We start from the raw sequence: 12124 nt of genomic DNA on the forward strand, positions 1-12124 counted from the left end.
TGCTTCGTCTTCCAATCCAGAAATCTTGGAGTCCTTGTGAAAGGATAAAGGAGTCAAGAAGCAAACGGATTCTTCTCTCTCAGCAAAGTCCATTCCTATCTCCTTGGCTCACACAGGGGCCAATGATCCGAACCCTGCTCAACTCTTCAATTTTCTCTCCCCTGCACTCGTACTCCCTCCCCTAACTCACCCCTCCTGGAACTCTCCTGACCCTCACAGCAGTGCCCTGGGACAAGTCACCATCTCTGATCATCCTCTGTTGTTAATTTAAATCCCCGTTTCTTCCCCAAGGGCATTATGAACTCACAGAGACCAAGATTCAGGTTTTTTTTGCTTCCTGACTTCCCAACCTGTAACATGTTGCTTGGAATGCGATGTCCAAGTCCTCAGTTCTGGAGTCAGGGGTCCTCAAAAATACAAATGACTCCTTAGCGGTCACAATGTGTTTGGGTCCCATTAGCTTGAGAAGGGCTAAATCCCATTTTCCGTTCGCATCTATCCCTCCCCAGATCCCAGAAGTCTGTGGAACCCCCGTCCCTGCTGGACAGCTGTGGGGGGCAGAAGGGCAAAAAGACCTAAAGTCTCATGTATCCAGCTGCACGGAGAGTGAGCGAGCTCTGGAAATCTGCAAAGTCTTTGATTGAGTTCTGATCAGTGCCTGTATGTAAGAAAACTACCTGAGGCAGGAGAAAGAGCCCCTGGAAAGCAATAGGTTGAACAATGCTTGGAACTTACACACAGCTGGAAACAGTTCATGTTCCCACCAGCCAGAGTGGAAAGACTTTGGTAGAGTGCTTAGAAGGGCATTGCCTCAGTGGTGGGCCACATTAGCCCTGCAGACCGCTCTGGATCTGTCCTAACAGACTTTAAAAGCAAGACCCAAAAAGATCCAATTGATTCCAAGTAACTGTATGCCAAAATGAAATCCAACACTTGGTATGTGAATACAAAATCCAGCACCAAACAATGTAAAATTCAGTGTCCAGCATTGAAACCGTCAACTTAGAATTCTATACCCAATGAAAATATCCTTCATGGATGAAATAAAAATATTTTTTCAAACAAGCAAAAGGTGACAGACTGTATTACCAGCAGACCTGCACTATAAAAAATTTTAAAGTTCTACAGGCAGAAATACCAAAATGTGCATCCGCACAAAGAAATGAAGAGTACTGGAAATGACAATATGTAGGTAAAATGAAAGACTTTTTTCCTCATGTTTCATCTCTTAAAAAGAAAGCTATTTAAAATAAAAAAAATATGCATATATAAAAATAAAATGTCTGATAAGAGCACAAAGAAAGGAGAAAAATGGAAGTATACAGTTGTTTCTTACATTCTATATGAAGTAATATTATATAATTTATAAACATATATATAAATTTTATATATATTTTTAGGTAGACTGTGATTCTATATATATATACAGATCCCTACAGCAACCACTAGAAAATAAAAGGGGCACAGCCAATAGAAAGTGCTGAGTTAAACCAAAAGAAGGTAGTAAAAGATGGAAAAAGAAACAACAGATGAAACAAATAGAAAACAACTAGAAAGATGGCAGATTTAAACTCAACCATGTTGATAATTACACTAAATGTATTTGGTATAAACACTCCAAATAGAAGGCAAAGATTTGCAGATTGGATAAAAAAAGCAAGATCCACCTATATGCTGTCTACAAAAAACAAACAAACAAAAACCTACTTTAAGTATAAAGACACAGATAGGTTAAAGGCAAAAAGATATACTCCCATAAGTCAAAGAAAGCTAGAGGGGCTATATCACTACCACACAAAGCAGATTTCAGGACAGAATAATTTACCAGGGATAAAGAGGAACATTTCGTAATGATGAAAGGGTTCAATTCATCAAAAGGATTTAACAATCTTAAATGTGTGTGTACCTAACAATAGAGCTTCAAACTTCATAAAGTCAAATTGATAGAAAAGGAGAAATAAGCAAACCCACAATTATAGTTGGATTTCAACCCTCCTCTCAATAATTGATGACAGAAAATCAGTAAGGATATAGAAGATGTGAATAACATTATCAACCACCTTGAACTAATTGATAGAACGCTTTACCAACAATAGCACTTTTCAAGCACTCACAAAAACATTGACCAAGATAGGCCATTAGCTGGGCCATAAAGCAAGTTTCAATAAGTTTAAAAAGCTTTAAGTTATACAAAGCATGATTTCTGACCAAAACAGAATTAAACTAGAAATTAGTAACAGAAACTTAGATGGAAAATCTCCAAATATTTGAAAATTAAACGTCTTTCAAAACATGACTTGATTGAGCTTGTAAAAGGATCACTCACACTGTTGAATGAAAAGACAAAAGAAAGACAAGGGCAAAAGCAGCAAGACCTCTAAGGGACATTTACAGTTGTCCAGATGAGTAATAATGGTGTCATGGACCAGACTGTTAGCAGTGAAGGCAATGAGAAGGGGTCAGTTTTTGAATGCTGAGTATCTGCTGTTGGATTGGATGTTGGGATGAAAGACTGAAGGATCACACCAAGATTTTTGACTTGTGCAAAACTAATGAAGGTTTAGAGTTGCCGTTTATGAGATGGGAGCATTAGGAGGGTAAGGATATAAGGGGGAAGATTAGTTGTGGACTTGCAAAAATTTAGGTGCTTTTTACACACATCCAAGTAGATAAGTCAAATAGGTAGTTGGAATCTGGTGTTACTAGAAGGGATGTGGGCAAAATATATTTTGGGGTTCTATCAGCACAGAGATGTTAGACTGAATGAGAGCATGAAGAGACTAAGTGCAAACAGAGAAGGGATCCAGAATTGTCTCTTAGGGTATTCCAGTTTTAGAGGCTAGAATGAGGAGCTAGTGAACTAAAGAGCAGCAAGGTAGAAGTGGGATCCTGAACTATGGGAAGTTTATAAGGAAGAGTGATCAACTCACCAAATGCTAACATGGGGTTCAAACTGACCCCTGGATTAGTGGTTGTCTGGGCTGAGTTGAGGGGAAAGACAGAATGTGCAAATGGGTACAAAATTTCTCTTTGGGTTTATGGTAATGGTTGCACAACTCTGAGAATATACTAAAAACCATTGAATTGTACATTTTAAATTGGTGAATTGTGTGGTATGTGGCTTACACCTCAAAGCTGTTTTTAAAAATTGACCAATGGATTAAGCACATGGAGGTCATCGCTGACACTGAGCAAAGCAGTTGTGGTGGGGTGATAAGAGCAAGAGCCTGACTGGAAGGGTTCAAGAGAGAGTGGAGAAGAGGAATAGAGAGAAATGTGGCAACAGCTAGAGAGGGCAACAAAAACATTTTTTTTAAGACAGGGGAATAAAATCATGTTTGTTTTGTTTGCTGTTAGGAATGATCTAGTAGGAAAGCAAAGATTGATGATGCAAAAGAAGAGAATGAGGAATAAAGTCCTCACACCTATAAAGTCTCAGGATGTAAGTGAAGGAACTGACCTTGGACTCACACTACCAGGAGGAAGGGCAGGGCGGGGTGTGTGGATACACACCAAGGTAGGAAGGCAGAAGTGAGGGCTTGTGGCAGTTCTAATTGCTTCTGTTTATTCCGTTATTAGGGAGTATGGTGACCAGCCGTGTGAGGAAGGCAGAGGAATTGGGGAAATACAGCGTAATTAATGGGTAGTCCTGGGGCCCACCTGAAACTTGTGGTCATGAATTTAAAGCAAGAATTGTCACGACTGTATTTTTTCAGTCACATCTGGCTGTGCAGGTGCACAGCATGTGGAAAGTTGGATCTAGGCCAGGCTGAGACTATACAAAGCTGCATTCATGAGAAAAAACAGAACCTGAGACGCAGTTTATATTGCTGAACACCAATATGCCACTTTATTATTTGGATTTTTTTTTCCCATTTGTCACATATCTGTCAATGTTTATACAATGAGGAAAATCAACCAGCAGTGGAAGCAACTGACCAAATCAGCTGATAATTCTGTACCCTCTTAACAGACATCAATTCTTACGCAGTAGGGATATCTTTAATTTGATTTAGTCTCACGGCTATTCTGAAAATCGGTGTTAAGATTGTCACATCTTTAAATACAGATAGAATTGCCAGAAGTACATAACTTTATATTTATATATATATATATACAGACATATATATATATACACACACACACACACACACATAAAAATACAAGACTAATTGTTTTTCTACAATATTTAGTTTACACACTACTGTAACTCTATGCAACTTCTGAAGACAGGTTAAGGGGTACAAGAAACTGTTTAGAGCAAGTAAGTAGTTTGGTCCAATATTATCTTAAAGTAGTTATTCGCTCCCTCCCTTTTATGTGATGACATACTATGACATACAACACATGCACAATCATTCACTTAGGAACAAATACGTAAGACGCCACTCAGACTAACATTTGTTTACCCAGGGGGTCAACCAACCACACACAACTAATAAGGCTATAATACAGCTATGCAGCATAAATGGTCAACACTGCTGATCCTAAAGTGAGCACCATATATACATCTGAATATAAAAAACCATTGGAAACCAAACACATATGGGTTAGTTAAAAGGTGCCATTCTAAGGCTATACATAATCACAGGAAAAAGTATGTACATTACTTGGAAAACAGCTGCAACAAAGAGTTTATTGCCAATGCCCTTTATCAACTTCTCTCCTACGTTTAATACAGATGTTCCGCTCACTATCTATGTGAACCACACATCTTATTTCTGGCCCTTTATAAGATCCCTGCTCAAGAATTTCAAGCAAATATGTTCTATGGCTTCACCCACACATCTATTCTTGTAGCTTTCAATTATAAATATCAATAAACTAGAGCTGTAGCTTAAAACATATCTAGCCTAGATCTAGAAAGGAAAGTATTTTAAGTTTCATCTTTACTTAGTTTAGTAAGTATACTGTGAAATTCAGAGTTCCGAGTAAAATATATGAATCCTAATGTGGCAGAGACAGTGTGTACTTGGAGAACCGTGACCAATGGAATGCCATCCTTTGGTTCTCTGCCCACTCTACAGACTAGGTGACCATCACATGACGGGAGGCTGCTGAGCATGGGACGGCCCCAGGGCTGAGCCACATCCTATCACCAACGTCACTAAGCATTGCTTTTAAGACCCCCCCAGGCACAGCATGAGAAAGTAGCATCCAGCCCCTTCCAAAATTAGCAATTTGCAATATACTATGTCCTACAAGATAAGATGCCACGAAAGATGATTATCTGGTCAAAAGTAGTCTTTGTACAGGAATAGTTTAAAGCAAGAGTTCTCTATTTTTTTGGCAGGAAGGCAAAGGGAAAAATTATGTCCAGCAAAAAAAAAAAACCAACAACAAAGCAGGCTTTGTGCATTTTTGTTTGCTGTATGTGTAAATTTTACCCCTTTAGGTGTAATTTTTGATCAGCCAATTTTCATAGCTGAGTTGAAGAATGTAAAAGAATGGAAATAACAAAAAAGACAACGTAATTACCAAACTCCTAAAAATCAATTCTATTTTTTTTAATTTATGGGATTTTGACTTTGCCAACCTCCGTGTGCACCTGTTTCCGTATTAGGCCCTACAGTTTCTTCTATCTACATGGTTTTAAAGGAAACCCCGGGGTGTGGCCCACAGGAAGGAATCCACACCCGGCATCTTTTTGTTCTGTTAGACAGACACTCTATGAGAAGAGTTAAGACATCATCAGTTCACTTCATCACATTACAAAACAGGATTGTCTGCTTGTAATTTACCACTACAGGGGAAGCTGCCTCATAAATCTAAGTACTTTATCTCACCTATTACAAAACAAGAAAATCTTTTTCAGTTAAATTTTAAGAGGCCAAACTCCTTTTCACACTATAGCTTAAGACAAACGGGTGTGGTCCGCTGACCTCTCCGCGTCAGGGCGCTCAGGCCACTCTGGCTCCGGGCTCGGCCCCGGGCGGCCGGCAGCCCAGCGAGGGCATTCCGTCACCGAAGGTCAGGGCGGGAATTTAGCTTCTTACAAGGAAACGAAAGCATTTTTTCTCTCTCTAGGTTAAGTGCAGAACATCAAATTTCTAAGTGCTGCATTTATATTAGGTTCCAAATATACATTTTAATTTAATCCTGATCATCCACGTTAAAATTATAAATGTAAAAATTACACAATCAACTTTTCGGCTGGAAAAGAAAAGTAGTGTCTAGCAGCATGCACAAAGACCATGCATTGTCACATCGTCAGGTGAACAAATGAGAAAGTAATAAATAATTGCCCGCTTTAAAATAGGAAACCGAGAAGGGACAGCGCAGGGAGGTGGCGTCAGATGACGTGGCAGCAGCTGGCCTGGCTGGAGGCGCAGAGCAGCCCCTCCTTAGGGTTCCGCTGGATGTTCACAGAGATGGTCTTTTCGCACAGAGGTAGCTGGAGCACGTTATTTTTCAGGTTCTTGCTCCTTATCCGTTCTAGCTCGGCGGTGGTGTCCGCCACGTGGTCGGAGAAGAACTTGAGGCTGCCGGCCGCAGGGCCCGGCCCCGCGTTCCCCGTGGAGGTGATGCACATCTTCCATGTGGATTTCTCCTGCACTTTCACGCTGGAGAACGACAGGCCATTCTGCGCGCCCACAATGTACTTGGCGCCGCCATGCAGCTGGGAGCCGAGGCAGAGGCCCATGAGCTTGAGGCTCTCCACGAGCTCGCCGGCGCTGCGTGAGGCCAGCTGCACGGCGCTCCCGGGCCCGGGGCCGGCGCAGCGGCGCGTGCTGCCTGACGTGCCGCCGGGGTTGCCGCCCGAGCCCCCCGCGGGGCTGCCGCCGCCCGCGCTGCTCTCGCTGGGGCTGGCCTTGTCCGCGCCGCCGCTGCCATTGCTCGGCTTGCTCTGGCCGCCGCCGTCGCCCTCGCTGCCGGGGGGCCCCTCGCTGCTATCCCGGCGGTGCCAGGAGTAGGTGAACCCGCTATCTTTATCAAGCCGCCGGCGGCTCTCAGAGTCATCATCGCTGGTCTCCGAGCTGCTGCAGCTGGAGCCGCGGCCCTGACTTTTCCTCCGGTGGTAGCGTTTGTGAACCGTCCCCGGGGAAGCAATGTTCATCTTTAACCTGCTCAGCTTGGGAGGCAGGTTCTCATCCATGTCGAACTCGTCGTCGGATTCCCCTTCCTCAAAGATCTGGTTGAGGACAGGAGCACTCTTCCTCGACGTCAGGCGGTTGGTCACAGACGGCTTCCGGCGCAAAACCACTTGCGTTGACAGGGACATGGGTTTCTTGTCCTCCTCATCTTCCTCTTCATCTTCTTCCACCCGGAACAGACACTTCCGCCCACTCGCCGTGGGTTTCAAGCTTGCAGGGGGCACCGTGGACAGTGCTGGTCCAGCCAACTCAGGGAGGTCCTCTTTCTTAGCCGAGTCACACAGGCCTTTGCTCCTGTGGCCATTGAGGACACTGTCAGCAGCCCGAGCAGGAGACTGAGGGACAGTTGCATGGGACAAAGGAGTGGCCGTGAGGTCATCCTCAAGGTCCTGGGGTACATCAATTTTGGTTGGCCATGACTGCCTATGTAACAGATTGGAAAAAGAAAAGCCATGTAATAACATGCAGACTTTGCTAAAGTACACTATATATACTTACTGGGACAAAATCCACAGTTAAAAAAAAAGAAAAAGAAACAGCAGCCTTGCAAAACCATTCAACATCCTGTAAACATCAGCAAGGACACCAGAAGGGCAAATGTGGCTTTGAAACATGGTTCAGTCTGTGGCTCACTGGCCAAACAGAAACTTGGTCACAGCTGTCAGCATGGGGGAGCACTCCCCCACCTTTGCCACAAGGAAGCTGTATACCACAACTGGGTGTCGCCACCAGGGCAAGATGCGAGTACCACACGTTTTGTTCCTTTGGGCCTTAAAGCAAAACCTCTGAAGGTATATTATTGCTAATAAAATTCACCTGAAACTTCCAGTCCTCCGGATATTACAGGATGGAGTAGAAGTTTGGTGTTTACAAAAATAAATGGAAATAGTTTAATGGGTTAATAAATATGAGAATACTGGAGAGAAAAGTCACTGTATACTGGCATACATAAACCTCTTCTTCACCAATTAAAAAATGCACTAAGCCAAATATAAATAAGTATATTTTTTAATGCCTACACAAGAGTACTGGATAGCAAAATCCACTAATACTTAAACTTTGATTTTATTCCCGAATCTGGAGTCACCCAAGTAACAAGAACATTGCTTGGCAGCCAAAGAAAAAGACTTGAAAATGAGGTCTCTAGCCTATTTTGAATAAACACCTTGGAATTCTCAGCTGTCTTCTCTGCCCAGGGCAATAGCAGATGCCAGAGACATTTAAAACAGCCACTTCCACACTATGACATTTTCATTTAACACCAATTATGTTATCCTAGAAATAAAACCCAACTAAAACTAGAGCTTTAAAAAATTCATAGGGGGGCCAGCCCAGTGGCGTAGTGGTTTAGTTCACGCAGTCTGCTTCTGCGGCCCAGGGTTTGTGGGTTTGGATCCCGTGCATGGACCTAGCACTGCTCATCAAGCCACGCTGTGGTGGCATCCCACATAAAATAGAGGAAGACTGGCACAGATGTGAGCTCAGGGCCAATCTTCCTCTCACATACACAAACAAACCTCACAGGAATTTATAACAAACATCCTTTCCTCAACTCAGAGCTCTATCCTCTCCCTCAGGGAGGGGGTGGGTCCGTCTGCGGGTCACTGCTTGGTAGTTTATGAAAGCTGAGTGTTCAGTGTGTCTGAGGGCAAGCAGTGTCTCTGGACAAGCCATCCCTCCTCCACCAACACAAGCAGGCAGACTCCTGGTGAGCGTTGCGGCCCTGGAGCCCTGCACACAAGCTTCCTTTCAGCCTGTTCTTGAAAGAGCAGCCACTCAAAACCTCACCCCGCAATCGCTGGGGAAGCCCCATGGTGGGAGGCAGGGTGCTGACAGCGGGTCTGACCCAGCAGGCGGCAGCCGAGCCACTGGAGGGTGAGGGGCCCAGATGTGACGGAGGCTCCTCTCTCCCCGCTCCCAGCCCAACTGCAAAGAAAACTGAAACCACTCTCAGAACCCACCCCTACAAACAAGCCAGGTAAACGCTGCAGCTGTAGTGGCCCCTCGCTCAGCCACTTCTGAACTAATGGCTCTTATTATTTATGCAAGGCAATCGAATTGTTAAACAGCTCACGTTTACTGAGACCATATCTGAACCCAGTGCTGTGCTCAACTAAATAAGTAAACGTTATAGCCACAACACTGGGAGAAAATCACAGCTTATCTGAAGAGAAGCAAGCAAGCTAACAAGAACTGTACAGGAGTCACACTGACAGCACAGTTCACACTGATGAGTGCTCACTAGAGCCAACACTGCTGTGACAGCCTGGCAGAGATTAATTCATGTAATCCCACCACACTTCTACCAGGTAGGTGCTATTATCATCCCCCCTTTACAGATGAAGAAATGAAAACACAGAGAGGGTAAGTGACCTGCCCAAGGTCACACAGGCTTAAAGACAGTGACATCTAGGTTGGGTTCCACAGGGCGTGGCTTCACTCTGCAACCTCTGAATGACTGCCTGCTGAACAGATGGGACCTTTGCAGTCAGGCCTCAGTGGTTCTCCCCACTTCCCAGTTTCTGAGAGCAGCAGGCACGGAGTCCCTCCTGTGCTGAGGTCAGCTCCCTTGAGGACTTCACAAGGCCTGTTCTAACAGACCACACCATGTTTCCACCCCACACCAGCAGGGCCCAAAGAATGCAGCCACTCTCTCCAGCTGGCTCTGCCTGGCTTGATGGCCTGCCTCTACCTCCCCACCCCCAACTCCCTATATGCCGGCTTAAACACCGGTCTTCTGACTCAGTCGAGGTTTCTACATCCCAGGTCATCTGGCCCCAAGGCCTACCCACTAAGTTAGGGCCATGGTTAGGTTAGGTCAAAAACAAGTTAGGTCCATGGTTTTGACAACAAAGGCAGAGTGAAAATACAGAGAAGGCAACTAAGCAGACACCCACAACCTGCCCGTGGACCCTGGGCCCCAAGAGGAGGAGGGGCCCTCACAGCATCTCCACTCCAGAATCCCAGGGAGGGTTAAAAGAAAACTGTGCGGAAGGCTGTGTTACTTCCTTATAGCCACTGTTGGCTCTGTAATAATCATAACAAAGTAAAACCAATTTAACTCAGTTACGTATTTGATCAACTGTGGATTGAGTTCTAATCTGTTTCACTGAACAGAAAGCAGTTCGAATCCAACTATTCGCTTCTCCAAAAGGCTGAGGTGGCGCGCAGGGACTCTGCCCGGAGCTGCTCTGTCCCGTGCAGGGGCTGGGGTCAGGCCCAGGCTGACCTGAACCTCAGTGTCACTCTCCCGGTCTGTCTCATGCTTAGGAGTCCCCTCGCTGCCCAGGGCCCAGTCCTCTTCCAAGTAGACACCAGACACAGTGCCTGGTTTTCATTAGAGAAGAGGACATCCAGGGTATAAATGAAGTGACTGAATTCATTTTCCAGTTAAACTAGATTTCTACATCTTTAGTCTGTGGTCACCGGGGAATGTTTTCTTCTCTCTTCTCTGTCGCTCCACCCAAAGCAACAAACTACACATGGCAGGCTGACTGCTAGTGATTTAAAATTGGATGGTTTTCTTACACTTTTAAATAATAATATTATTATTATTACATATTTACACACATATATTCATATATAGTTGGATGTACAAGCAGAGAATTATTCAGAATCAGGAGCATCCTTCTGTTTTTGAATCACTACAATTCCATGGATTACTTTATCTGAACAAAGATAAATTCTAAATAAATTTCATAATGACGACAGAAAAAAGTAACCCTTCCCATGCTTTGATTTTAAATGGAAAGGTAATACAGCAGAAGACAAAGAAAAGTGGAGAAGTTAGAGGGTGGGGAGGGAGAGGGAACGTGCAGGAAGGGGTGGGGAGGGGAGGGGAAAAAAGAGGAGGGGCAAGCACACTCACTATTTACCAAAGACCGAATGGTGGTGCGATATTCACAATGACAGCAAACTCAGGAGCCCAGGTCAAAGAAATTTACACATAGGAATTCAGTTATCCCTGACCACAACTCCAGGAGGTAAAGAGTATTACTACTCCCATTTCAATGATCAGGAAGCTGAGTCATAAGAGAGGTTAAGTGACCTCCCAAGGTCAAGCAGCTAATAAATCAACTAGCCGATCTGTCAAGTCTCTGAAATCCTGAGATAAGATTGTGGCACAGAAATGTCCTATATGTTTTTAAAAATTATTTCAAATAACTGAGGGAAAATTCAGCCTTGTTCCTGGAATGAAAAATTAAAGAAAGTAACACATTTATACTGTCAGATCTGGAAGAGTTTAATGAAAACAGTTGACAGACACTCCGGCTTGAGGCTGCTTCTCCAAACGTGTTTTCGGCCAGCAGCCGCAGCCCCTCCCCGCCGAGCCCAGGCAAGGAAGGCGTCTTTGGTAACAAAGGAACCAAGACCCCACACACACGGAGAGCCCCTGCGTGGCCTCTAATGAGGCTGTCATCACTGTTCATACTCTCGCCCCACAGAGTAAGAAAGCATTAAAAAAATTCACTATTTCAAAATGTTAACTTACTAAAATCAGTGAAGATTTTTTTCTCACCTAAACTGGGCCTTGATATTGCTAGGGCTTGCAGATCTGGTTTGTATTTCCTTCTCTTGCTTTTCCCTCAGGATCCTTTCAGCAAGCAAGAAGTACGTGGCTGTGATGTGGTTATACCTGTTGGTTTCCAGGGCTCTGAGGAAAAGAAGGGAGAGTGGATATAAGCCACATTAGCAGGTTTGTTTTTTACAAGCAGAACTGATTTTTTTCTTAACTACAAGCAAATGAAATCCAATGACCTGGAATCTTTAAAATTATGAAACATACAAAAACAAGGGGAAAAAAGTAGTTATTTAGATCACTCTTGAAATTTAAAAAAACTGCATAAAAATGTTCAATTAGTAAGAAAAATCCAAAATGCTAACAGTGGCTGAGCTGAATGTCAGTTTTAGATGCACAAGATAATGAAGCTTCCGAGAGTGCACACATTATCCAAAATTTAATCTGTGTCAAAGTGTTTGTTTTCATTAAGCTGGCTTACTTGCTTCCATTAGAAGTATGCAGTGAGTTC

The 12124-nt window shown here is 43.8% G+C and overlaps 1 protein-coding gene across 6 annotated transcripts in view; it reads right to left on the reverse strand.

Moving 5' to 3' along the window:
* Nucleotides 1–3821: 3821 nt before the first annotated feature.
* Nucleotides 3822–12124, reverse strand: part of SNRK (SNF related kinase) — a 60684-nt gene continuing 52381 nt past the window's right edge. For all 6 annotated transcript variants that reach the window (XM_070575690.1, XM_070575691.1, XM_070575694.1 and 3 more), the window contains 2 exons: nucleotides 11614–11748; nucleotides 3822–7517 (listed from right to left, as the gene is read on the reverse strand). In XM_070575690.1, the coding sequence (XP_070431791.1) occupies nucleotides 6293–7517; nucleotides 11614–11748 (1360 nt within the window). In that variant the 3' untranslated portion in view covers nucleotides 3822–6292. The remainder of the gene's footprint in view (nucleotides 7518–11613; nucleotides 11749–12124) is intronic.

The sequence above is a fragment of the Equus przewalskii genome, chromosome 15 (assembly GCF_037783145.1).
Source record: "Equus przewalskii isolate Varuska chromosome 15, EquPr2, whole genome shotgun sequence".
Lineage (NCBI taxonomy): Eukaryota > Metazoa > Chordata > Mammalia > Perissodactyla > Equidae > Equus > Equus przewalskii.